This window comes from Pseudophryne corroboree, chromosome 9 (assembly GCF_028390025.1).
Source record: "Pseudophryne corroboree isolate aPseCor3 chromosome 9, aPseCor3.hap2, whole genome shotgun sequence".
Classification (NCBI taxonomy): domain Eukaryota; kingdom Metazoa; phylum Chordata; class Amphibia; order Anura; family Myobatrachidae; genus Pseudophryne; species Pseudophryne corroboree.
In genome coordinates this window covers 233,535,822-233,562,952 of record NC_086452.1, presented here as the reverse complement: position 1 = coordinate 233,562,952, position 27,131 = coordinate 233,535,822, and the positions used below count along the sequence as shown (strand labels likewise).

The following is a 27,131-nucleotide window of genomic DNA, read 5'->3' as shown; positions in this document are numbered from 1 at the left end:
CACAGTGACAGAAACATTAATGCCCCCACTGTGCCACATATGTCCCCTGAGTACCTGATGTGCCGGGCGCCGGCGATGAGGGAGGGGGAATGCAGCTGCAGGCAGGCACGCTGTGCGGCGCCTGTGCCCTAGTGATCTGTGCGCGCTGTGCGGCGCCAGTGTCTTACATCAGACGCCGGCGCCGAACAGCGCGGCGCGTGCAGGGCTAGGACAGGGCCGGCTCCAGGCTCCAACATGTCGGCGCCAGCGTGCGGAGCCCTTTAAGAGTGGGCGCTCGACTCGAACATGCCTTGAGCCGGCCCTGCTTAGCTTATATTGTAATTTATGATATCCTTATTATAACATACACTTACATCTATCATAAAGTGCATAATGTGTGACATGTGTCTGCACTACCAGCAAAAAAAAGACCACAACAAATATGTTTACAGAAACTAAACATGTTTGTGACTCACAAATAACTACTTTGCTAGTGAAAACAAAACCTTTATTGAAGGTTAGAACAGTACCCACAAATGCTAATGTAAATCATACATGTTTGAAGTTATCAACAATATGTGTTGATAAATTAATGTATAAATGTAGAAAACCAATTTAAAAAAAACAATAACGTGAAAAATTAACCAGATTGATTTATTTTCTGTAGTAAAACATTTTTAGCGCAAGTTTCAGGTGTCATTTTGGTTGTTGCTTTTTGGATGAAGATGATCCCTGTCCAGCAACATTACTTCGGGTTCTGTGGGATCTCCGTACTGGGGAGGTAACTGGGGTGATGCTGGGTGTGGTGGTTGAGGAGCTTGCTGTTTGGGTTTCTTGTTGAATGGGTAAAATGTTCTGGCTAAGATTGTTTATACTGGCGGACAGTTGAGTATTGGCATCCGAAGTTTGCTCTATTGGTCTAGATAAACTTTGCATTAGAAGCAGATTGTTTTGTATGATGTTGATGAATTGCTGTTGGTGTCTAAGCAGTTCATCCATTACTCTGATAATGGCATGGTTGTTTAGCACATTGTCTGCACATATTTGCTCAAGGGTATTAGCAATACGGGTCATTTGGAGGTTCAGTCTGCTGCTATTTCATGATATGCGTGGGAGGTGATGTGGCAGACTTGCCTGAAATTGGGTTTGTCGTTTGATGTAGTCACCAACAATGGTTTGCTCATGTGACCACCTGGTCAAGAAATTTGTTTCACGGATTTCCACCTGTGGTGTTTGTGTGGTCAGTTGAGCAATTGGTGGTGTCTGTGTCAGTGATGACCTCATTGTGGGCGACCTTGGTCGGGTTGGTGAAGAAGGCTGCTGTTGATGCACAGAATTGTCATCACTCAATGTGTCCTGCTGTGTTTCCTGGGGCATGTCGGATTCTGTATGGGTTGTAATAAAGGTTTGATTAATTTAGTAAGTAATTTTAGTCATGTCGGACTTAAAGAAAAACATTCAGCAAACCATGCATGATGTAGGTAATATTGGCTGGGTAAATGATCCATAAATGACCCAAACATAAAATCCAAACTAAATTTTTATTTGGTTAGATTTTGAATTGACTTTGTCAATAACATGATTACACACTCCTGCCAAAATTAAATAAATAAAACATTCACAAATCGCTATGACATTTAAAAACCACCAAAAACAAAAAACAAAAAACATTGGACACATGAGCTGAATCTATGCATTACATTTGATACTATGTAAGCTACATTTAAGATGGCATGCTAAGCAACACAACACAGCAAGACAACAAATGAATTCATATAGCACCTTCTACAACATTGATGGGTAACACTACAGCTGTTGATGACATACACATCCCAACATAGCCTGCGTAAGTTTCCAATACTCCAAATGTCCAAAATGTCGCAGGACATGTTGGGATGATAAGTTCAACAACAGCTGGAGTCGGAAGGTTAGCCATTAAGGTTACATAATATAATACCTGCAATATGCTTGTTTGCTATGGTCAACATCCAACCTCCAAAAATTCCACAAATTAATCACATTGCCAACTATGTTGCCATGGATCAATTTGTAAGGAATCAATTCTGCTGAACCTTGCTATGTGGACAGTTCCGCATGCACTTTCTTTAAAAATACAAAATATGCACAAGTGACGCCACATATCTGTTTAACCAAACCAATTTTATGTGATAAAGAATATCTTTTACTTATCACTTCTTTACTTGCCACATTTCTGTGCGACATATTGATAGGGCTGGAATGACACACAAGGTTAGCATACAAAACACCGGTACACACCACTGCATGAGGGGCCACTATCTCCTCTAGTGAGCGGAATCAAGACTGTGCACTTGTCTTATACATGGAATTTATGTATCATTACACTGTAGAACTTTATTGGTTTCGGCACGCCTCTGTGTTGTTTTCATTGAACACCTTGGTTGGCTTTGATCAAGCAAAAGTATGGGTCCATAACAAGAGGTGTCCCCGGTGTGCCCTTCATGTCCCAGTACGACAGTGCATGCTGACAATGTGTCTTTAAATACATTTTGACACCACAAAAATAAATGTGAATCAGTGTATAAGTCTGGATAATGTAATTCTGTGTGTACTTACCAGCAACATGATGAGAGTGTGGCTGAGGTCTTGGAGGAGTTGCCAAAAGTTCTTCTGGAGGCTGTGGGGCCACAAGAGAAAAGCGCTGTTGTTGTTGATACGCGGTAACTGTTTGACTTGGTTCACTCCTTCGCCTCTTGTGTGGCATACTTTTGCCTTGGAGAGACACGTGTGTACTTTGAGTTTGTGGAGTTGCGTGCAATGTGGCTGGTCCTATGTTGAAAGATTTTGATTATTTAGTGTATATTTTAGTCAAAAAAAACAAGTCGATTTTTATAAATAATGTACCTGCTTCTCCTGTATCCGCAGCTTGGGGCCTTGAGGTGGCAGCCATGGTTGCTGATTTTCTTTGAGTAACTATACACAAATTACAAAAAAAAAACCACAAAAATAATTAGTCATTTCATAAAATAATAGCATCATCTGTATAAAAATCATACAGGATTAATTGCAAAAACATCATTCAAAATGTGTGTGGCTAAGACATGTAAAAAACACAAAATAGTCCAAGGACATTAGGATACAAAGACATTATGATGGAGCATGAATGTTTGTAGTTAAAGAATATCAAACCAACGTCATTCTGTTAAAAAACATGTACGTGATTAACTGTAAGCCTGCCACGTAAAAAAAAAAATGAATTCATAAACAAAGCACACAAAAATACGAACGCATATCAACATCGGCCGAGATCCTAACCAAAAAATTACGAACTACATTGACATCGGAAAACATGAAACTTCAACATACGACAGAATAGTAAATAACAGATTTACAAAACAAAAAGTTGCACAAATACACTGTCGATGTCAGCAGTGATTTTTTACACTTCAAATCGCATGAAATACGAATTGTTAGTTAATATACCCCCAGGAGTGGCACTGCAGTGTCAGACATCAGGGCAGATATAAAAAAAAATGGCGCCAAACAGCACATCATGCAAAGAAGAAAAAGAATTGCAATGAGGTAGTTGTATGACTAAGCCAAGCGACACAAACAATTTGTCCATCTAGGTGTTGCACTGCATTGGCAGACAGGAGGGCAGATATAAAAAAAAAAGGCCCCAAACAGCACATCATGCAAAGAAGAAAAAGGATTGCAATGAGGTAGTTATATGACTAAGCCAAATGACACAAACAATTGGCCCATCTAGGCATGGCACTGCAGTGGCAGACAGGAGGGCAGATATAAAAAAAAAGTTCCTAACAACACATGATGCAAATAAGAAAAAAAGGTGCACCGAGGTTGCTGTAGGCCTAAGCTAAGTGACACGACCCCCTGGCACATCTAGTAGTGTCACGCAGTGGCTGAATGTCGAGAGTGGGCCGCAATTGTTCGGTCCACTGACAGCATCTCCAGCACGCTCCAATTACTTTTAAAAAAAATCTGCAATTGGTGGACTTATACGGCAGTACCCCAGGACTAATACAGCAGTACCCCTGGACTCATACGGCAGTGTCACACAGGATGGCACTTTTCAAAACTAGGCCCCAAACAGCACCTCATGCAAAGATGTCGAAGAGGTGCAATGAGGAAGCTGTATGACTAAGCCAAGCGACAAAAACAATTCCAACTGGAATTATACGCCCAAATCACTGGAATTATTTGGCAAGATCACTGTAATTAATAATTATAAATCACTAAAATTAATTAGCAAAATCACTGTAACTATACGTCCAAATCACTGGAATTAAATGGCAAGATCACTGTAATTAATAATTATAAAGCACTGAAATTAATTGGCAAAATCACTGTAATTATACATCCAAATCACTGGAATTAAATGGCAAGATCACTGTAATTAATAATTATAAATCACTGAAATTAATTGGCAAAATCACTGTAATTATACGACCAAATCACTGGAACTAAATGGCAAAATCTCGCTATCGCCTGCCTAGTGAAGTGGAATCTAGATGGGATTTGTTACCGGGGACACAATACCTCCATCAATTGCCTAAATCCACTGCACTAATAGCGGATACCGGACGCATGTCTAACACCAACATAAGTGTCAAGGCCTCAGTTATAAGGGCTTCCTTCGTCATGTGAAGCTGAACCACTAGTCATGAACATAGGCCAGGGCCTCAGCCGTTCCTTGCCACTCCGTGTCGTAAATGGCATATTGGCAAGTTTACGTTTCTCCTCAGACGATTTAAATATATTTTTTTGGTTCTTTTACTGAACTTTGGCTTTTTGGATTTTACATGCCCTCTACTAACACATTGGCCATCGGCCTTGGCAGACGACGTTGATGGCATTTCATTGTCTATGTCATGGCTAGTGGCAGCAGCTTCAGCACTAGGAGGAAGTGGTTCTTCTTGATCTTTCCCTATTTTATCCTCAAAACTTTTGTTCTCCATTATTTTTTGGGAGTTATATAAGACAAAATTCGGCACATGAATAACTGATGGACAGGACACTACCACTTGTCTGATGCAGCACAACATGTTGTTGTTATAATTATTATACTGCAGCAGCGGACATATAGCAGCGGTATATATCATCACTGGAATTACTGATGACACAGGACACTACCACTGGTCTGATGCAGCCCAACAGGTTGTTATAATTGTTATACTGCAGCAGTGGACATATAGCAGCAGCGTATATCGTCACTTGAATTACTGATGACACAGGACACTACCACTGGTCTGATGCAGCACAACAGGTTGTTATAATTGTTATACTGCAGCAGTGGACATATAGCAGCAGCGTATATTGTCACTGGAATTACTGATGACACAGGACACTACCACTGGTCTGATGCAGCCCAACAGGTTGTTATAATTGGTATACTGCAGCAGTGGACATACTGTATAGCTGCAGTGTATATTGTCACTAGAATTACTGATGACACAGGACACTACCACTGGTCTGCACAACACAGCACCACTTTATACAGCTACACTGGATATATGGCAGCAGAGAACACCAACACTGTGACTGGCTGGACTGATACAGCACAATACACTGACTACACTGGACTGGTCTGCACAACACAGCACCACTTTACAGCTACACTGGATATATGGCATCAGAGAACACCAACACTGTGACTGCCTGGACTGATGCAGCACAATACACTGAGTGACTACACTGGACTGGACTGAGCAGCACAACACTTGCCACCCCACTTTCCCGCTCCAACACACAGACACTGAACACTATACACTCTCCGAGACTGGAGTGAACATGGCAGAGACGCGTGGTTCCTTATATGGAATCCAAATCCCGCGAGAATCCGACAGCAAGATGATGACGTTTTGCCGCGTTCGGGTTTCCAAGTCAGACGGGAAAACCCGAGCCGGGCTCAAGACATGAAGTTCGGTAGGGTTCGGTTCTCTGAGAACTGAACCCGCTCATCTCTACAAACAAAGTGACAAACTGGTGGCTCTGAATTTTTTGATGAAAATACACCAACTTGCATCACTCGTTGTATGACTATTGATCACATCCCCAAATTAATGAGGGGTGGCGACCGTGGGAGATAATTGCTTCAGAATGAGTCCAGATGGATTTTTAAACTTGACACTAAATCTCCTAGGGGTCTAAATGAAAGCATCAACCTAAAGTGCTTCTTATAAGATACTGTGATGCTTTCATATTGTACCCCTGGCTTATATAATATTCCTCATATGTCTACTAGCATTAGTTTGTGTCAGAGGCGGAACTACCGCCAGTGCAACCAATGCGTTGCACTGGGGCCCGCCTCTGTCCAGGGGCCCAACGCATGTAATGAGTCAAACTGACTCATTACATGCCGCTGTGCGCTGTGGGCAACTGCTGCCCGCAGCGCACAGCCGCCCGGAGAGGAGCAGCGGTACGGGGGAAGGAGGAGGAGGGAGGTGGAGGAGGGAGCCGCAGCAGCGCTTTGTTACTGGTGGAGGCGCTGCTGCTGCTGCCCCTCTGCTTCACTATAGGCTGTCTTCCGAGAACAGCCTATAGTGAAGCAGAGGGGCAGCAGCAGCAGCAGTGCCTCCACCAATAACACAGCACTGCTGCGGCTCCCTCCTCCACCTCCCTCCTCCTCCTTCTCTACTGCCCGTGAATCGTCAAGCTGCACCGAGGAGCCTGAGCCAGCAGAGAGGGTATGTATAATTCTTCTTTCTTTCTGTCTATTTCTTTCTGTCTTTGTTGGGACTGCCTGCCGCAATGTGTAAAAATGGGGAATCTGCCTGCCGCAATGTGTAAAAATGGGGAGTCTGCCTACCGCAATGTGTAAAAAGGGGGAATCTACCTTCCGCTATGTGTAAAAATGGGAAATCTGCCTGCCGCAATGTGTAAAAATGGGGAATCTGCCTGCCGCAATGTGTAAACATGAGGAATCTGCCTACCGCTATGTGTAAAAATGGGGATTCTCTCTGCCGCAATGTGTAAAAAGGGGGAATCTGCCTGCCGCAATGTGTAAAAAGGGGGAATCTGCCTGCCGTAATGTGTAAAAAGGGGGACGCTGTCTGTCGTAATGTGTAACAAGGGCACGCTGTCTGCCGTAATGTGTAAAAAGGGGACGCTGTCTGCCGTAATCTGTAAAAAGGGGGATGCTGTCTGCCGTAATGTGTAAAAAGTGTACGCTGTCTGCCGCTATGTTTAACAAGGACACGCTGTCTGCCGTTATGTGTAAAAAGTGTACGCTGTCTGCCGCTATGTGTAACAAGGGCACGCTGTCTGCCGTTTTGTGTAAAAAGGGGACACTGTCTGCCGTTATGTGTAAAAGGGGGACGCTGTCTGCCGTAATGTGTAAAAAGGGGGACGCTGTCTGCCGTAATGTGTAAAAAGGGGACGCTGTCTGCCGTAATGTGTAAAAAGAGGAATCTGTCCGCCGTAAGGTGTAAAAGGGTCTCTACCTGGTGTAGTGGTGATACTGTGCGGCGTAATTTGAATAATGGAGACTACTGTGCCCCGTTTTATGAATTGGTATCATTTTGTGGCCACACCCCTTTCCCACGAAGCCACTGCCCCTGTTTCGCATGCAGGGGTGGGGCTCCGATGCCGTTTCTTGCACACAGTGCTAAAATGTCTAGTTACGGCACTGTTGCTAGGTATCCATTTCTCTGGCCCTGAGCAGGTCCCCCTCACCAGATCCTCTCCAGGGGTGAGGGGGTGGACTTGGATGGGATGGGCCCAAAGCATTTTGTCGCACCTGGGCCCAGCGCTCGCTAGTTCTGCCACTGGTTTGTGTGTATAGTAACATAGTAAGATAGTATTTGAGGTTGAATAGAGGCAAATTGCCCATCGTGTTCAACCTGTTTTAAGTTGTGATGATTCTATATGCTTGCTAAATAATGTCTTATGACTAGTTAGCTACTATAACTCATGTAACCCCCGGATTAACCACGTTGATATTTTAAGTATTATAAACTTGGATAGCTTTTTCATTCAGAAATTTATCCATTCCTTTTTTAAATCCAATTACAGAGTCCGCCATTACCACCTTCCCTGGCAGGGAATTCCACATCCTGATTGCCCTAACAGTGAAGAACCCTTTCCTCTGCTGCGTTCGGAACTTTCTTTCCTCCAGTCGCAGCGAGTGCCCACGTGTCCTTAACTGTGTTCTTTTAATAAATAATTCCTCTGATAACTCTTTGCGATGTCCCTTTACATATTTGAAGATATTAATAATATCTCCTCTTAGGCGCCTCTTTTCTAGTGTATACATATTCAGCCTAGTAAGTCTTTCCTTATAGTCCAGTCCTTCTAGGCCTTTAATCAATTTAGTAGCTCGCCTTTGAGACTTTCGAGTTCACTGATGTCTTTTTTATACAATGGTGCCCAAAACTGAACACAATATTACAGGTGTGGACGTACCAATGCCTTATACAGCGGCATGATTACATCCGAGTCCCTTGTCTCAATTCCCCTTTTTATGCACGCTAGCACCTTACTTGCCTTCTTTACTGTGTTTTGACATTGTGTACAGTTATTAAGCCTATTATTAATGAATACCCCCAAATCTTTTTACAACTCTGTTTTCCCTAGACGTTCCCCATTAAATATGTAGGATGCAAGTTTGTTTTTATTCCCAAAATGCATAACCTTGCATTTGTCTGTATTGAACCTCATTTTCCATGTAGACGCCCAGAGTTCAAGTTTAGATAGATCATTCTGCAATGACTCCACATCCAATTCTGAACTAATTACCTTACACAGTTTAGTATCATCTGCAAAGATTGACACTGTGCTTTCCAGGCCCATTTCTAGGTCATTGAAAAATGTGTTGAACAGTAGTGGTCCAAGTATGGACCCTTGTGGTATTCCGCTAACTACTGGTGACCAGGTTGAGGACTTCCCGTTGACCACTACTCGCTGTACTCTGCTATCCAACCAGCTGCTTATCCATGTGCAAATAGTTTTTCCTAGGCCAATCTCCTTTAATTTGATCATCAGTCTCCTGTGAGGAACTGTATCGAAGGCCTTTGCAAAATCTAGGAAGGACACATCCACTGCTTTTCCTTGATCAAGATTATTGCTCACTTCCTCTTAGAAGCTAATTAAGTTAGTCTGACATGACCTGTCCTCACAAACCCATGCTGGTTCTTGCTAATAATCCTAGCGGACTTTAGATACTCTTGTATGATGTCCCTTAGAATTCCTTCCAATATTTTCACCACTATAGATGTTAAACTAACTGGTCTGTAGTTTCCCGGAAGATTTTTAGATCCCTTTTTAAATAATGGCACTACCTCAGCTATACGCCAATCCTTAGGTACCATGCCTGATCTAATTGAACTATTGAAATCAAGAATATGGGGGTCGTGCTAGTTGTGAACTAAGCTCCATAAGAACCCTCGGGTGAAGTCCATCAGGACTAGGTGATTTATTAATCTTAATTTTGCTTAGTCTCTCCCGGACTACTTCTTCGCTTAAACAAGTATCTAACCATGAATCATTACTGTCACAATTGTTATGCTCTACTCCCACCATCAGTTCTTCACTGCTGAATACTGATGAAAAGAATTTGTTCAGTATTTGCGCTTTTATTTCGTCATCATTTATCAATTCTCCTAATTCATCTTTTAATTGACCTATATTCTCCTTTTTTAACCTTTTACTGTTTATGTATTTAAAAAACTTTTTAGGATTGGTTTTACTCTCTATGGGTTTACTCTCTTTTACTCTTGATATAATACTTGAAAGACTCCTCCTTTCCATTAGCTTTAAATGCTTTGAAAGCCCGCTTTTTTTATCCATTTCTGCCTTAACCTTCTTGTTAAGCCACATCGGTTTGAGTTTAATACTCCTGCATTTACTGCCCATGGGAATAAAGTTATGAATATTGCTATCCAGCAACCCTTTTAAAACATCCCACATTTCTGAAGTGTTCTTGTTATTAAACAGAACCTCCTACTCTATGTCGTTAAGTGCACATCTAAGCATACTGAAATTAGCCTTCCTAAAGTTAAAAGTTTTGGTGGAACCCCTGTAGCTTTGTTTCCTGAAACTGATGTCGAATGTGATCATATAGTGATCACTGTTACCCAAAGTCTCCCCAACTTTAGTGTTTGATATAATGTCCACATTATTAGTAATTACTAGATCCAGGGTAGTTTTACCCCTAGTTGGGTCCTCGACTAATTGAGACAAGTAGTGATCCCTAATCATATTTAAGAACCTGCTGCCCCTTGCATTAGCACATGAATCGTTACTCTAGTTTATATCTGTATAATTAAAATCCCCAATGACAAGGATGTTCCCCAATCCCGCCGACGTTTTGATTTCCTGCAATAGTTGTTCTTCCTCATGTATGCCTATATCCAGCTTTTTAGAGCACGTGCCTATGACTAGTTTTTTTGCATCAATTCCCCCACTTGAGATTTCTACCCATAGTGACTCCACATTATCACCAGTCTCCTCATAGATAACCTCCTTTAGGTATGGTTTAAGTGATGGTTTAACATAAAGACATACACCTCCTCCTCTTTTGTTAGCCCTGTCCCTCCTAAAAAGAGAATACCCCTCCAAGTTAGCAACCCAGTCGTGAGAGTCGTCCCACCATGTTTCCGTAATGCCTATAATGTCATACTCAGCCTTTGATGCTAACAATTCCAATTCCCCCATTTTACCTGCTAGACTTCTTGCGTTTGCAAGCATACATTTTAGTTTATCGGTCCCTTTAATTGATTGTTTTCCTAAAGATTTCCCATCCTGGTTAACTAGTGCATCCGTAGAGTTACTGATACAGACTGTCCTTCTCGCTCCCTCTCCAACCCCACCACACTTAGTATTGCCCACCTTACTTTTCTCTTTGGTTAACCCAATGTTCCCATCTAAAATCCCCGCCCTGACATAAGTATTTTCCCGAAAGAGAAAAGAAGACTCTATCTTGGGGGCACTCTTTGAAATATAAATAGGGCCAGATATACCCTTAGGTATCATTAAAATATAACCTTTAATTGTATCTTTAAAATTAATAGGAATTTGAAAAGGAAAAATATATAAACACACACACAGGTTTATTCATATACACCTTGGGATCACTTGTCTATCACAAGGAGTTCAAAGAACACTGATTGCTCACTATGGAGCTTATTGGTTCAGAGAACACTGATTGCTCACCGAGGAGCTTGTTTTAATTATTTTTATTCAGATTTTTTTATAACCAATTATGATCTCTCACTGTTTAAACAACCATATCATGAATAGGTATTGATTTACCGAACGTCAGCTCCTATATTCTCAAACACATGTATAATTATAAAAATTCTAAATTTGCCCAAATGGTATATACACAGTGTTGAGAGATGCAGAATGCCCATCATATTTATATGGTATCTTATGCGCTCATTAGTAGCCCGACATAAATAGTTGGTATAGAGAGAAAAAAGGAAAGAGTAAAAAAGATGATCAGTATGCCATGGTACATTGCTTCTACTGTCTCACCGTCATGAGCTCAAGGTTTTTGTTAGCTCAGCGGCCGGTGGATGAGAGGGCAGCGACCTTGAAATTTCTGACCAGAAAGAGGATAAGTGGCCGTACTGCTTTCCCTGTTAGAGCGGATGGAATGTCTCGATATCCTAGGACATTGCAGGACACTGCACCGCAATCCAGGGATGAGTGTTAACCGAAATTGAGTACAATTCCTGCCTGTTTAATTTTCAGGTAATTGCAGGGAGATGATAGGGAGTGGTTCAATGTTAAACCAGTGCCGTGCACATTCTCACATAGAAATGCATTTATCAAAAAAGCCATTCTCCACACAGGCTATTAGCAAAGTACTTTCCCAAATTTATTTTCAGGTATACTTTATCGGTATACTAATATTGTTAGGCTCTCTTAACATAATTCATTATTTTCTCTAACATTTGACCATAGGTCACTGAACAATATGTGTTGGGCTAAAAAGTAGCAGCAAACCCAACTAGAATGAAAAGTTTTTATGACCGCAAACCCAGTCCAGCCGCTGAGATCTCTTTTCGTCATGTACTCTGGTCACTAGGACCGGTGCAGCGGACGGCAAATATGAAAACAGCAGCGCTTCGGGTATTACTGGCCGGAAAAAAGATTAGTAGCTGTGCTGCTTTCCACGTTAGAGCGGTTGCAGCGCCTTGATATCATAGGACAGAGCAAGGACGCTGCACCACAATCCGTGGATGAGAGCTAGCTGAAAATAGGAAGATTACCGTTCTAAAGGCAGCAGGACTTCTGGACGGAGCAGCGTATGTTGGTTGTAGGACCAGTGATTCTAACTTTCACAAGGCGACATTGCCATGCTGATTCCAGCCGTGCCAAAACGCGTTTTCACCCGTAGGCTTGCTCACTTCACTGCACTATCTGATGCCAGATAGTGCAGTGAAGTGAGCAAGCCTACGGGTGAAAACGCGTTTTGGCACGGCTGGAATCAGCATAGCAATGTCGCCTTGTGAAAGTTAGAATCACTGGTCCTACAACCAACATACGCTGCTCCGTCCAGAAGTCCTGCTGCCTTTAGAACGGTAATCTTCCTATTTTCAGCTAGCTCTCATCCACGGATTGTGGTGCAGCGTCCTTGCTCTGTCCCATGATATCAAGGCGCTGCAACCGCTCTAACGTGGAAAGCAGCACAGCTACTAATCTTTTTTCCGGCCAGTAATACCCGAAGCGCTGCTGTTTTCATATTTGCCGTCCGCTGCACCGGTCCTAGTGACCAGAGTACATGACGAAAAGAGATCTCAGCGGCTGGACTGGGTTTGCGGTCATAAAAACTTTTCATTCTAGCTGGGTTTGCTGCTACTTTTTAGCCCAACACATATTGTTCAGTGACCTATGGTCAAATGTTAGAGAAAATAATGAATTATGTTAAGAGAGCCTAACAATATTAGTATACCGATAAAGTATACCTGAAAATAAATTTGGGAAAGTACTTTGCTAATAGCCTGTGTGGAGAACGGCTTTTTTGATAAATGCATTTCTATGTGAGAATGTGCACGGCACTGGTTTAACATTGAACCACTCCCTATCATCTCCCTGCAATTACCTGAAAATTAAACAGGCAGGAATTGTACTCAATTTCGGTTAACACTCATCCCTGGATTGCGGTGCAGTGTCCTGCAATGTCCTAGGATATCGAGACATTCCATCCGCTCTAACAGGGAAAGCAGTACGGCCACTTATCCTCTTTCTGGTCAGAAATTTCAAGGTCGCTGCCCTCTCATCCACCGGCCGCTGAGCTAACAAAAACCTTGAGCTCATGACGGTGAGACAGTAGAAGCAATGTACCATGGCATACTGATCATCTTTTTTACTCTTTCCTTTTTTTTCTCTATACCAACTATTTATGTCGAGCTACTAATGAGCGCATAAGATACCATATAAATATGATGGGCATTCTGCATCTCTCAACACTGTGTATATACCATTTGGGCAAATTTAGAATTTTTATAATTATACATGTGTTTGAGAATATAGGAGCTGACGTTCGGTAAATCAATACCTATTCATGATATGGTTGTTTAAACAGTGAGAGATCATAATTGGTTATAAAAAAATCTGAATAAAAATAATTAAAACAAGCTCCTCGGTGAGCAATCAGTGTTCTCTGAACCAATAAGCTCCATAGTGAGCAATCAGTGTTCTTTGAACTCCTTGTGATAGACAAGTGATCCCAAGGTGTATATGAATAAACCTGTGTGTGTGTTTATATATTTTTCCTTTTCAAATTCCTATTAATTTTAAAGATACAATTAAAGGTTATATTTTAATGATACCTAAGGGTATATCTGGCCATATTTATATTTCAAAGAGTGCCCCCAAGATAGAGTCTTCTTTTCTCTTTCTAGAATATTTGGTTTTCTGACTCTGGGGAGCAACACCAACCCTGTATTATGGTGAATCTACCCGAGTAATCATAGGTATTTGGTTTTCTTTAAAGAATTAACCCCCCTCGTGTGTTCATTTTGTGTGTAACTGTGTCATCCAGGCACAAACAAGGGGGTATCTTGTTGCGGATCATCACAAATGTTTCTTCCATAAGTATTTTCCCTTAAGTCCCGTACAACATTTTCTATAGTCTGTAATGATGACACATAATTGTTATTAGTTAATGCTTTAGCAATACCTTTCTTAACACCCTTAATAGAACCCATGTAAATACCCTTACCAGCTGCACTTTCCCTCCCCCTTCTCCACCCCCATTTATCTCACTACCACCATCCCTACTATACTCGCTGCATGACCCATAGTTTCTAGCTAAACCCTCACCCCAGGCTCCTAGTTTAAAAGCTCCTCCAACCTACTAACCATCCTACCCCCCAGCACCGCAGCCCCTTCCTCATTCAGGTGCAATCCATCACGAGAAAAAAGATGGCGCCTCACTGAGAAGAACACAAACTCCTCTTTCCTATACCAGTCTCTGTGCCACACATTTACCTCCCTAATCTCCCTCTGTCTCCCTGGGCTAGCACGTGGCACTGGTAATATTTTGGAGAAAATTACCTTAGATGTCCTTTGTTTTAGTTTCTGTCCTAAGTCCCTATAATCTTTCTTAAGGACATCCCACCTACCACTAACTTTGTCGTTGGTGCCAATGTGCACCAAGACCGCCAGGTCTTTCCAAGCCCCTACCAACAATATATCTACCCGGTCCGCGATGTGCCATACCCGAGCACCCAGGAGACAACAGACCATACGGTAGATCACTGTCCCGGTAGCAGATTGCCCTATCTGCCTTCCTAATGATAGAGTCCCCTACCACCACCATCTGCCTGGGTGCCTCTCTAGCTTTCATCTCATCTGAGCCAGAGGGACCACTCCTCTGGTTGCTAGAGGGAGCAGTCTCCTCCTGCTCCGTCATTTCGTCGCTATCATCCACCAATGTTTTTTTCCATATATATTGTGATGCATTGGTGAATATAGGTGGTCCTAGCTTGTATAGAGTAGGACTATGTGATTATATTTGTGAGTCAATTTTGTAATATATGGTATTGGATATTTTATTAATTGTCAGTAGAGTTGTGCAGCGGGCACTTTTCATGTTTTGTGTTTTTGTTCTGGTTACATGCTCGTGTTTTGGATCTGTTTTGGTTTTGCCAAAATCACCTTTTCGAGTTTTGGTTTTGGATCTGGATGATTTTTGAAAAAAACATAAAAACAGCTAAAATCACAGAATTTGGGGGTAATTTTGATCCTATGGTATTATTAAACTCAATAACAATCATTTCCACTCATTTCCAGTCTATTCCTCAAACCTCACAATATTGTTTTTAGGCCAAAAGGTTGCACCGAGGTAGCTGTAGGACTAAGCTAAGCGACACAAGTTTGCGGCACAAACACCTGGCCCATCTAGGAGTGGCACTGCAGTGTCAGACAGGATGGCAGATTTAAAAAAATAGGCCCCAAACAGCACATCATGCAAAGAAGAAAAAGAGGTGCAATGAGGTAGCTGTATGACTAAGCTAAGTGACACAAGTGTGCGGCACAAACACCTGGCCCATCTAGGAGTGGCATTGCAGTCCCACTGCACTAATGGCGGATATCCAGATGCACGTCTAACTCCAGCATAGTTGTTATGGCCTCAGTAATCTGCTTTGCAACAGGGTGACTGCTGTCATATTTCATCTTCCTCGCAAAGGACTGTTGGACAGTCAATTGCTTAGTTGAAGTAGTACAAGTGGTCTTCCGACTTCCCCTCTGGGATGATGATTGACTCCCAGCAGCAACAACAGCAACAGCATCAGCAGCAATAGTAGGAAGTGGTTCTTGATCTTTCCCTATTTTATCCTCCAAATTTTTGTTCTCCATTATTTTTCTGGAGTTATATAACAAAATGCAGCACAGGAGAGTGTAACTCTACACCACACAGGGCAAACCCTGTAAAAATTATTTGGATTAAATATTAATAACCCCTTTATTTGGAGTAAATAATATACAGCACAGGGCAGCACCACTGAACTTATATGGCAGCACCACTGGACTGGACTTATATGGCAGTACCACTGGACTTATATGGCAGTATCACTGGACATATACGGCAGTACCACTGGACATATACGGTAGTATCATTGGACTGGATTTATACGGCAGTACTACTAGACATATATAGTGCAGTATCAATGGATTTATAAGGCAGTACCACTGGACTGAATTTATACGCCAGTACCACTGGATTTATATGGCAGTACCACTGGAATTATACAGCAGTACCACTAGAATTATACGTCAGTATCACTGAAATTATGCGGCAGTACCACGGGACTTATACCTCAGTACCACTGGACTGGATTTATATGGCAGTATCACTTAACTTATATGGCAGTATCACTGGACTGGATTTATAGGGCAGTATCACTGGATTTATATGCCAGTACCACTGGAATTATATGGCAGTATCACTGGAATTATACGGCAGTACCACTGGAGTTATATGGCAGTATCACTTGAATTATACGGCAGGATCACTGGATTTATACGCCAGTACCATTAGAATTATACGGCAGGATCACTGGAATTATACACCAGTACCAATGGAATTATACGGCAGGATCACTGCACTTATACGCCAGTACCACTGGAATTATACGGAAGGATCACTGGAATTATATGCAGTACCACTGGACATATACAGCAGTATCACTGGACTGGACTTATATGCCAGTACCACTGGAATTATTCCGCAGGAACACTGGAATTAAATGGCAGGATCACTGGATTTATACAGTAGTACCGCTGGACATATACGACAGTATCAATGGACATATATGGCAATATCACTGGACAAATATAGCAGTACCACTGGACATATACAGCAGCTCAGGGACACCACCCGGGTGCGGGCTGCACCCCCTGCACCCGCCTTGTAAGTAATCCTGCACAACTATCCATGCAGAGTAAACGTGTCCATTCCTATGATGACCCCTTTTATTTAAATCTCTGACAAGTTCCTAGAAATGCACTGTCCCTTTATATTATAGTTACCAATCCACCTCTAGAGAGATGATCACCAAAACCAAAAACTGGACCAAGGAGGTGATTCAGGGCTGATTGTAGATGTGCTAAATTTGGCACATCTACGATCAGTTTCTCTGACATGTGGTGGGATGCCCATCACAGGGTTAGTCCGCTCCGCATGTCAAGACTTACCCCCCTTTCCCCCAGCATGGGTGCAAAAGCATTGCACGGCGGTGATACCTTCACACCCACCAAGTATCTCCCTGCCTGTGCAGTCTAGCACCTGCAACGGTCCGGACACACCTGCATTGTCCGGACCGTGCCCCCTCCCACCCCGCAACCGCCTCTGCCTGTCAATCAGGCAGAGGCGATCGCACAAGTGAGATGATTTTAGCACACACACTACACAAAAGCCTTCAGAGCCTCTGAATCACCCCCCAAGTACCTTCACCGCATTGCATGAGGACTCCACCATTACTTTACAACTGACTTGCTTTCGGATACTATCCCTCTAGCGTTAGATTGGTAACTATAAAATAAAGGGACAGTGTGTATATAGGAGCTTGTCCGAGATTTACACAAAAGGGGTCATCATAGGAATGGAAACGTTTAGTCTGTATGGATAGTTGGTCGGGTTGGTGAAGAAGGCTGCTGTTGATGCACAGAATTGTCATCACTCAATGTGTCCTGCTGTGTTTCCTGGGGCATGTTGGATTCTGTATGGGTTGTAATAAAGGTTTAGTAAGTAATTTTAGTCATGTCAGACTTAAAGAAAAACATTCAGCAAACCATGCATGATGTAGGTCATGGTGGCTGGGTAAATGATCCATAAATGACCCAAACATAAAATCCCAACTAAATTTTAATTTGGTTAGTTTTTGAATTGACTTTGTCAATAAAATGATTACACACTCCTGCCAAAATTAAATAAATAAAAAATTCACGAATCACTATGACATTTAAAAACCACCAAAAAAAAAACATTGGAAACACATGAGCTGAATCTATGCGTTACATTTGATACTATGTAAGCTACATTTAAGATGGCATGCTAAGCAACACAACACAGCAAGACAACAAATGAATTCATATAGCACCTTCTACAACATTGATGGCTAACCTTTACACTACAGCTGTTGATGACATACACATCCCAACATAGCCTGCGTAAGTTTCCAATACTCCAAATGTACAAAATGTCGCAGGACATGTTGGGATGTTAAGTTCAACAACAGCTGGAGTTAGGATGTTAGCCATTAAGGTTACATAATATAATACCTGCAATATGCTTGTTTGCTATGGTCAACATCCAACCTCCAAAAATACCACAAATTAATCACATTACCAACTATGTTGCCATGGATCAATTTGTAAGGAATCAATTCTGCTGAACCTTGCTATGCGGACAGATCCGCATGCACTTTCTTTAAAAATACAAAATATGCAAAAGTGACGACACATATCTGTTTAACCAAACCAATTTTATGTGATAAAGAATATCCTTTACTTATCACTTCTTTACTTGCCACATTTCTGTGTGACATATTGACAGGGCCAGAATGACACACAGGGTTAGCATACAAACACCGGTATACACCACTGCATGAGGGGCCACTATCTCCTCTACTGAGCGGAATCAAGACTGTGCACTTGTCTTATACATGGAATTTATGTATCACACTGTAGGACTTTATTGTTTTCGGCACGCCTCTGTGTTGTTTTCATTGAACACCTTGGTTGGCTTTGATCAGGCAAAAGTATGGGTCCATAACAAGAGGTGTCCCCGGTGTGCCCTTCATATCCCAGTACGACAGTGCATGCTGACAATGTGTCTTTAAATACATTTTGACACCACAAAAAAAAAAGTGAATCAGTGTATAAGTCTGGATAATGTAATTCTGTGTGTACTTACCAGCAACATGATGAGAGTGTGGCCGAGGTCTTGGAGGAGTCGCCAAAAGCTCTTCTGGAGGCTGTGGGGCCACAAGAGAAAGGCCCTGTTGTTGTTGATACGCGGTAACTGTTTGACTTGGTTCACTCCGTCGCCTCTTGTGTGGCATACTTTTGCCTTGGAGAGACACATGTGTACTTTGAGTTTGCGGAGTTGCGTGCAATGTGGCTGGTCCTATGTTGAAAGATTTTGATTATTTAGTGTATATTTTAGTCAAAAAAAACTTAAGTCCATTTTTATAAATAATGTAACTGCTTCTCCTGTATCCGCAGCTTGGGGCCTTGAGGTGGCAGCCATGGTTGCTGATTTTCTTTGAGTAACTATACACAAATTACAAAAAAAAACACAAAAATAATTAGTCATTTCATAAAATAATAGCATCATCTGTATAAAAATCATACAGGATTAATTGCAAAAACATAATTTATAATGTGTGTGGCTAAGACATGTCAGTAACGAAAAAACACAAAATAGTCCAAGGACATTAGGGTACAAAGACATTATGATGGAGCATGATATTACTGTTTGTAGTTAAACAATATCAAATCAACGTCATTCTGGAAAAAAACAATTTAAAAAAATCTTGCTTGAATCATAAATCAATTAAAAAAAATACCGCAGGAGTTAGCACAGAATCACGTACGTAAGTGGCCCTGACAACCTCAGCAGGAATCAAACTACGTACAGGCTCCTCTCACTCCCTATAAGTTGCACGAAAGGCAGGTCCGCCCCCAGTTTTTCGTGTTGACTTGGCCTCCTTGGACATCTTGGCCTTCACACGGCGTTTAATAACGTAGAAGCATTTTCTACATGTGTCCTCCATATGCTTCAACACACCCTCGCAATTCACTGCCGCAACCACTTTGGACCACAGTTGAGACTTATACGCTAGTACCACTGGAATCATACGGAAGCATCACTGGAATTATACGCAGTACCACTGGACATATACAGCATTATCACTGGACTGGATTTATATGCCAGTACCACTGGAATTATTCCGCAGGAACACTGGAATTAAATGGCAGGACCACTGGATTTATACAGCAGTACCGCTCGACATATACGGTAGTATCAATGGACATATATGGCAGTATCACTGGACAAATATAGCAGTACCACTGGACATATACAGCAGCTCAGGGCTGCACCCCCTGCACCCGCCTTGTCAGTAATCCTGCACAACTATCCATGCAGAGTAAACGTGTCCATTCCTATGATGACCCCTTTTGTCTAAATCTCGGACAAGTTCCTAGATATGCACTGTCCCTTTATATTATAGTTACCAATCCACCTCTAGAGAGATGATCACCAAAACCAAAAACTGGACCAAGGAGGTGATTCAGAGCTGATTGTAGATGTGCTAAATTTGGCACATCTACGATCAGTTTCTCTGATATGTGGGCAGTGGCGGATTTAGGGGGGGGGCACCAAGGCACGTGCCTCCCCTGTCATTTTTAGTGCAGACTGACATGCGGACGAGCGTCCGCATGTCAGTCTGCGGTCTCGTTTCCTCCCCTGCTGTTAGGGACACGGAGGGCACAGTGCGCGCCTCTCCTGTGTCCCTCCTGGGTCTCCGGCGGCCGCTGGTCTCATAAAGGAAGTGCCGTTCGTGAGCACTTCCTTTATTACAGTGACCCGCGTCCGCCGGAGACACAGGAGGGACACAGGGAGGCGTGCACTGTGCCCTCCGTGTCCCTCCTAACAGCAGGGGAGCGGGGGGAGCAGCGGCGGCGGCGGCGGCGGAGGAAGGGGGGGGGATGCACTGGGGGGGAATATCTGGCACTGGGGGCATATTTGGCAGGGAGGGGGGGGGGGAGAATATCTGGCACTGGGGACATATATGGCACTGGGGAGGGAATATCTGGCACTGGGGGCATATTTGGCAGGGAGGGGGGGGGGAGAATATCTGGCACTGGGGACATATATGGCACTGGGGGGAATATCTGGCACTGGGGGCATATATGGCACTGGGGGGGGGATATCTGGCACTGGGGGCATATGTGGCACTGGGGGGGGAATATCTGGCACTGGGGCATATGTGGCACTGGGGGCTTATATTGCACTGGGGGGGGCGATATCTGGCACTGGGGGCATATGTGGCACTGTCGGGGAATATCTGGCACTGGGGGTATATGTGTACCTGGCACATGGGGGGGGGGCTATATTTGGCACTGGGGGCATGTGAGTACCTGGCACCGTGGGGGAATATCTGGCACTGGGGACATATGTGGCACTGGGAGCACAGCCCTAGCAACAAGGACTACCTCCTAGCAACGAGCATGACACCCAGTGCATGAAACCCCTGGCAACAAGCATGACACCCAGTGCATGAAACCCCTGGCAACGAGCATGACACCCAGTGCATGAAACCCCTGGCAACGAGCATGACACCCTGAGCATGAAAACCCCTGGCACCGTGCATGGAACCAAGAGCATGAAACCCCTGGCAACGAGCATGACACCCAGTGCATGAAACCCCTGACAACGAGCAGGTATTTGAAAAGTAATTAGAAGCCTTACTGTAGGACTTAGTGTGTAATGGGCATTACGGTGTGTGGCATAATGTATCACGGACATTGCGGTGTGTGTCATAATGTGTCACAGGCATTACGGTGTATGGTATACTATATCGCTGGCATTGTGATATGTGGTATAATGTCTCAGGGTCATTGCAGTGTGTGGCATAATGTATCACGGACATTGCGGTGTGTGTCATAATGTGTCAGGCATTACGGTGTGTGGTATACTATATCACGGGCATTGTGGTATGTGGTATAATGTCTCAGGGTCATTGCAGTGTGGCATAATATATAACGGGCATTGCGGTGTGTGGCATAGGGTATAACGGGCATTGCGGTATGTGTCACAGGCATTACGGTGTATGGTATACTATATCACGGGCATTGTGGTATAATGTCTCAAGGTCATTGCAGTGTGTGGCATAATGTGTCACAGACATTGTATGTGCTATAATGTATCAGGGGCAGTGCAGTGTGTAGCATAATGTATAACGGGCATTGCGATTCCTGTCATAATGTGTCACAGGCATTACGGTGTGTGGCATAATGTGTCTGGGGCATTACAGTGTGTGCATATTGTGTCATGTGCATTATTGTGTGTGGAATAATGTCTAAGGGCCATTGCAGTATGTGGAATAATGTATACTGGGCATTACTATAAGGAGGAAAAATGACAAATAATGTAAGGGGCATGAATCAGGATTATTTTTCTTTCCTGTGGTGGCCAACGTCTGGGCGTGCAGGTTGCAAAACTGGGGTATAAGGTAGTCTTTTCCTGCAATACCACGCCCATTCCAACGAAGCCACGCCCATTCCAATGAAGCCACGCCCCTTATGGTGCCCCCCCTGTAATTTTTTTCTGGATCCGCCCCTGCATGTGGGGGATGCCCATCACAGGGTTAGTCCACCCCACATGTCAAGCCTCACCCCCCTTTCCCCCAGCATGTGTGCAAAAGCATTGCACGACGGTGATACCTTCACACCCACCAAGTAGCTCCCTGCCTGTGCAGTCTAGCACCTGCAACGATCCGGACACACCTGCATTGTCCGGACCGCGCCCCCTCCCACCCCGCAACCGCCTCTGCCTGTCAATCAGGCAGAGGCGATCACACAAGTGAGATGATTTTAGCACGCACACTACACAAAAGCCTTCAGAGCCTCTGAATCACCCCCCAAGCACCTTCACCGCATTACATGAGGACTCCACCATTACTTTACAACTGACTTGCTTTCGGATACTATCCCTCTAGCGTTAGATTGGTAGCTATAAAATAAAGGGACAGTGTATCAGTGGCGTGCGGTGAGGTCAGTGGCTGGTGAGGCACTGGCTGGTGTGTGTACAAAATGTGTAGGGGTCACCATGGGTGCGGCGCTATTAAGTTAATGGAAGATCTGGACAAACAAATAGCCATGGTGTTCTGTGTGTAACTAAACACAAGCCCTGAGACTCTGAGGCCGGCTGGCAATTTTTAGCCTGGGGGGGCAAACACAAGCAAGTGGCCCCTGCTTTTCTACCAGCAAATTGCAACAGAAAAATTTGTGCAACAAAACATTTGCAGCAGTGGTTTATCTAATGTGGGTGTGGTTTAAGAAACCATTTAAATATATTTAAAAAATCCTTTGTCAAAAAGCTATAAACAACTACAAAACTTTAGCATAACAGTGACCTCTATACAATAAATATATTTAAAATCAGACTCCAAATCCACATTATAGGGACAATGGGGTGATTTAATCCAGCTCGATATAAATAGTGCCAGGAAGAAGGTCCCGGAACTATTCAATTGATCATGCTGTTAAGCCTGACTAGAGGATTTCTTCTCGTACCCCTCCTGAGGTGCCAGCAGAAATGCAACTAAAGTAGTGCCGTAATGCAGTTTTTTGCCTTAGGACGTGTGCAAACAGCCGGCATTTACATTGGAGAATTCCAGTTTCTGCGACTAAAATATGCGGCTTAAGGCGCGTTAACTGCCATCTCTCGACTAAGGGCCTAATTCAGACCTGATCGCAGCAGCAAAATCTTTCCATAATGGGCAAAACCATGTGCACTGTAGGGGGGCAGATATAACATATGCAGAGAGAATTAGATTTGGGTGGGTTATACTTTTTCTGTGCAGAGTAAATACTGTCTGCTTTATTTTTACACTGCAATCTAGATTTCAGTTTGAACATGCCTCACCCAAATCTAACTCTCTCTGCACTTGTTACATCTTCCCCACCTGCAGTGCACATAGTTTTGCCCATTAGAGAAAAATTTTGCTTCTGCAATCAGGTCTGAAATAGGCCCTAAGTGCAGGGTGCGATGGAGACAGATGAATAGCTCTGGGACTTACTTCCCGACGCCATTCATATCATGCTGAATTGATTTGCCTTATTGTAGGGTGCCGTTGCTAGCCCTCAAACGTCACCATAGCACATCACCAGTATCTCTCATACGCTCATCACTCTCATCTTATTGAATTTCCCACTGCGGGTCAGTGAAATCCCTATAGAGGATGAAGATATTGATTCATCATTAGTTTAGGATCAGTGTTATAAGGCAGTCACTGAAAACTGACAGCTTGTATAAAACGACATAATGCTCCCTTTTTACTCTTCTGCGGATATGCGTCCATACTTATAAAGCCGTTTACACCATCTAAATATGGGGTAACCAAATGGGGCCAATCTCCGAAAAGCTTCACTTTTCGGAGTTTGGTACACAGGGATCAGATCGTAGTCCCCATTGATAATAATGGGGATTGCCATCTGCAGGAGCTGAGAAATCTATCATTTTAGGGAAAAAAAGCTTACTCAACTGGCCGCCATGAGGGAAATGTATTATAAGATTATTTACCACTCCAGTAATGCATGCAGCCCATAGTTGCCGACTTTTGGGCTGCTCTCTCCGGGAGAGAGCAGCCAGTCGGCTCAGCAGGGGGGCGGGCAGTGAGCTGATGTGAGGAGGGGGGCGGGCCGGAGGCGGCACAGGGGCGGGCCAGAGGAGGGATGGGGCGTGGCTGCTGGATCGCGTCATGCAAGCCATGCCCCCACCGCGTAATGCCGCAATTACCGGCATTATACAGTGGGGGGCGTGGCTTGAATGACGCGATTCAACAAGAATCGCGTCATCGCCTGCCCGGACCGCCCACTTAACTCGCTAAGTGGGCAGCCGGGCAGGGGGGGACCCCTGTAATCGGGAGACTTGCCTGCTCTTCCGGGGGGGCGGGAGGGTCACCCGATTTTCGGGAGCCTCCCGGCCATTTCGGGAGGGTAGGCAAGTATGATGCAGCCCTTGGTTTGCCCATTTTCCAGGTGAAGCTGGAAGTAATATTACCAAAAGTATTAAAATGCCAAAGAGGATGAATGAAATCCACCTCTGCGGTGATTCCAGCCAGCCCTGTGGTACTGCAGTAGCTGTAGCTTTCCAGCAATGCCAGGCAAATAGCACATGTGCAAGACTGCAGTCCTAATGGCACTTGCGTGAATCAGGCAGCGATGACACATGTGCATGAGAGCAGGCAACGGTGCTTGCGTATTGCATTCAAAGACCTTCGTACTGTTGACGCCACAGCAACAAAAAAAAAAAAAGATTCTAGTAGCAGTTCACAGGCGTCTTCTGTTTTCCCAGTTGGCCACTGTTGACACACTGCACATATTTGCAGATAATCCTGCTATGTGGTAAATGAATAAGCATAAAGGTGAGCTATTTGGGGGTCATTCAGATCTGATCGCTCGCTAGCAGTTTTTTGCAGCGGTGCGATCAGATAGTCGCCGCCTACAGGGGAGTGTATTTTAGCTGTGCAAGTGTGCGAACGCTTGTGCAGCCGAGCAGTACAACTAAAGTTTGTGCAGTTTCTGAGTTCCCCAGAACTCACTCAGCCCTTGCGATTACTTCAGCCTGTCCGGGGCCGTAATTGACGTCAGACACCCGCCCTGCAAACGCCTGGACACAAAAAAGAGGGAAAGAATGCTTGGACACGCCTGTGTTTTTCCAACCACTCCCTGAAAACAATCAGTTGCCACCCACAAATGCCCTCTTCCTGTCAATCTCCTTGCAATAGGCTGTGCGAATGGAATCTTTGTAAAACCCATCGCACAGTAACGATCCGCTTTGTACCCGTACGATGCACCTGCGCATTGCGTAGTTCTGACCTGATTGCAGCGCTGCAAAAAAAGCTAGCGTGCGATCAGGTCTGAATGACCCTCTTTGTTCTTTAAGTGCTGCTTGAATACCATTGTAATACAACAGTATTGTGCTGACAATGTCATTACAAGTATGCAAAGACAAAAGAGAATAGTCATTTTTTTTTTTTTTTTTTACAGTAAATATATCCTCTATAGTGACAGTAGTGTCTAATTGCACCAGATCTAGCTTATTTGCAACTTATAAGTTGTTAATATGGGATGCGTTTTGCAGTTAGGATGCTGGCGGTCATTTGACTGCTGTTGGAATCCCGATACCCCTCAGGAGACCAGCGCCGGGACGCAGATATCCCGAAGGTGAGTATTGGGGTGGGGGTTAGGGCACAGGGGGGAGGGTTAGGCACTGGTCTCCTGAGGGGTATCGGGATTCCAACAGCAGTCAAATGACCGCCAGCATCCTAACTGCAAAACGCATCCCACAGCTGACAACCCCGGTGGATTAGCCCTAGCCGACAACCCAGAGGAATAGTGTGGGGAGAGAGGAGTAAAATACTAACCCCCGTCCGCTGTTGGGATACCGCGGTCGGTCATCTGACTGCTGGCATCCTTACCGCTGGAATTCGTTACCCAACCTGTTAATATATCTCCCCATCACTATTATAAAAAAAATGAGCAATGCAGGCAGTGCCCATCTTTTCAGTCCCCTCCAGACAACCCCCTCCTCCCCTTCCTCTTTTCTCTGAAGAACCCTGTAGGAAAATAACTAACCTTAAGTTCCTGTGCTCTAATCAGCTCCGCTGCTCCTGGTATCTTCTCTCAGTATCCCAGCTCTGTTATAAGGTCCACGCTGCGGCTTTGCCGTCATTTAGAGGGGCGGGAAGCCGGGCGCCACTTTAATTGAACACTGCACAGCAATATCTGCTGGGTCTCCCCACCCTTTCGGGCAGCAGTTGTAGGCTCCACTGGGGATATGATCCCCATGCTGGGCCAGTCAAACACTAAAGAATGGGCTTGGCTGGACATGGCCCCATTAGACACAGTGAGGGAGCACACAGTTGAGAGCTACGATGTTGCAGGTTATAAAGAGAGGAGGCGGAACCCACAAAGGAACTCAGTTGCAGATACTTACATGCATATATTGCACCAGATCTAGGGCACCAGAAAGTGCGCACTGTGACTGCAGCAGCAGCGCGCCTGCTATCTTTGAAGCTCCCACTCCCTTGAATTTGTGACTGGCTGCAGGACAAGTATTGACCATCAGGCGGCCAGGAAACAGGTGGAAGACACTACCCTGCTGCTCAGTGACCCTCTCGGCAGCTGGCATGTCGCTTGTGGGCTGCGCAGGTGAATGATGGATCGTGGTTGAGGGGAGGAGAGGGAAGCTGGCTGCAGCGTACTGTAATGAGTCAGTCTGATTCATTAGTACTGCTGCTGCCGCTAGCCCCTTCATCGTGGTGGGCGCTGGTGAACTGCGGCGCTGCTGGCTTCTTTTAAGGGACTGCTGTGTTTTGTTGTAAAGTTTTAGAAATGACGGGGGACGGGGGATTGGGGCACGGATCCGCTTATGTCGTACAGCTGCCTGACACTGACTTCCTACC

At 44.1% G+C, this 27,131-nt stretch overlaps 2 protein-coding genes across 5 annotated transcripts in view; one reads left to right on the top strand and one right to left on the bottom strand.

Moving 5' to 3' along the window:
* Nucleotides 1-27,131, top strand: part of LOC134957932 (complement factor H-like) — a 1,300,757-nt gene that overhangs the window by 393,766 nt on the left and 879,860 nt on the right. The window lies entirely within an intron of this gene.
* On the bottom strand, nt 511-27,131 carry LOC134957933 (activating signal cointegrator 1 complex subunit 2 homolog). The gene is made up of 5 exons (XM_063940182.1): nt 26,302-27,131; nt 18,848-19,206; nt 2,863-2,931; nt 2,575-2,787; nt 511-1,364 (listed from the first exon to the last, which is right to left on the bottom strand). The coding sequence occupies exons 2-5, from the start codon at nt 18,993-18,995 to the stop codon at nt 1,078-1,080; spliced, it is 717 nt and encodes a 238-aa protein (XP_063796252.1). The 5' UTR covers nt 18,996-19,206; nt 26,302-27,131; the 3' UTR covers nt 511-1,077.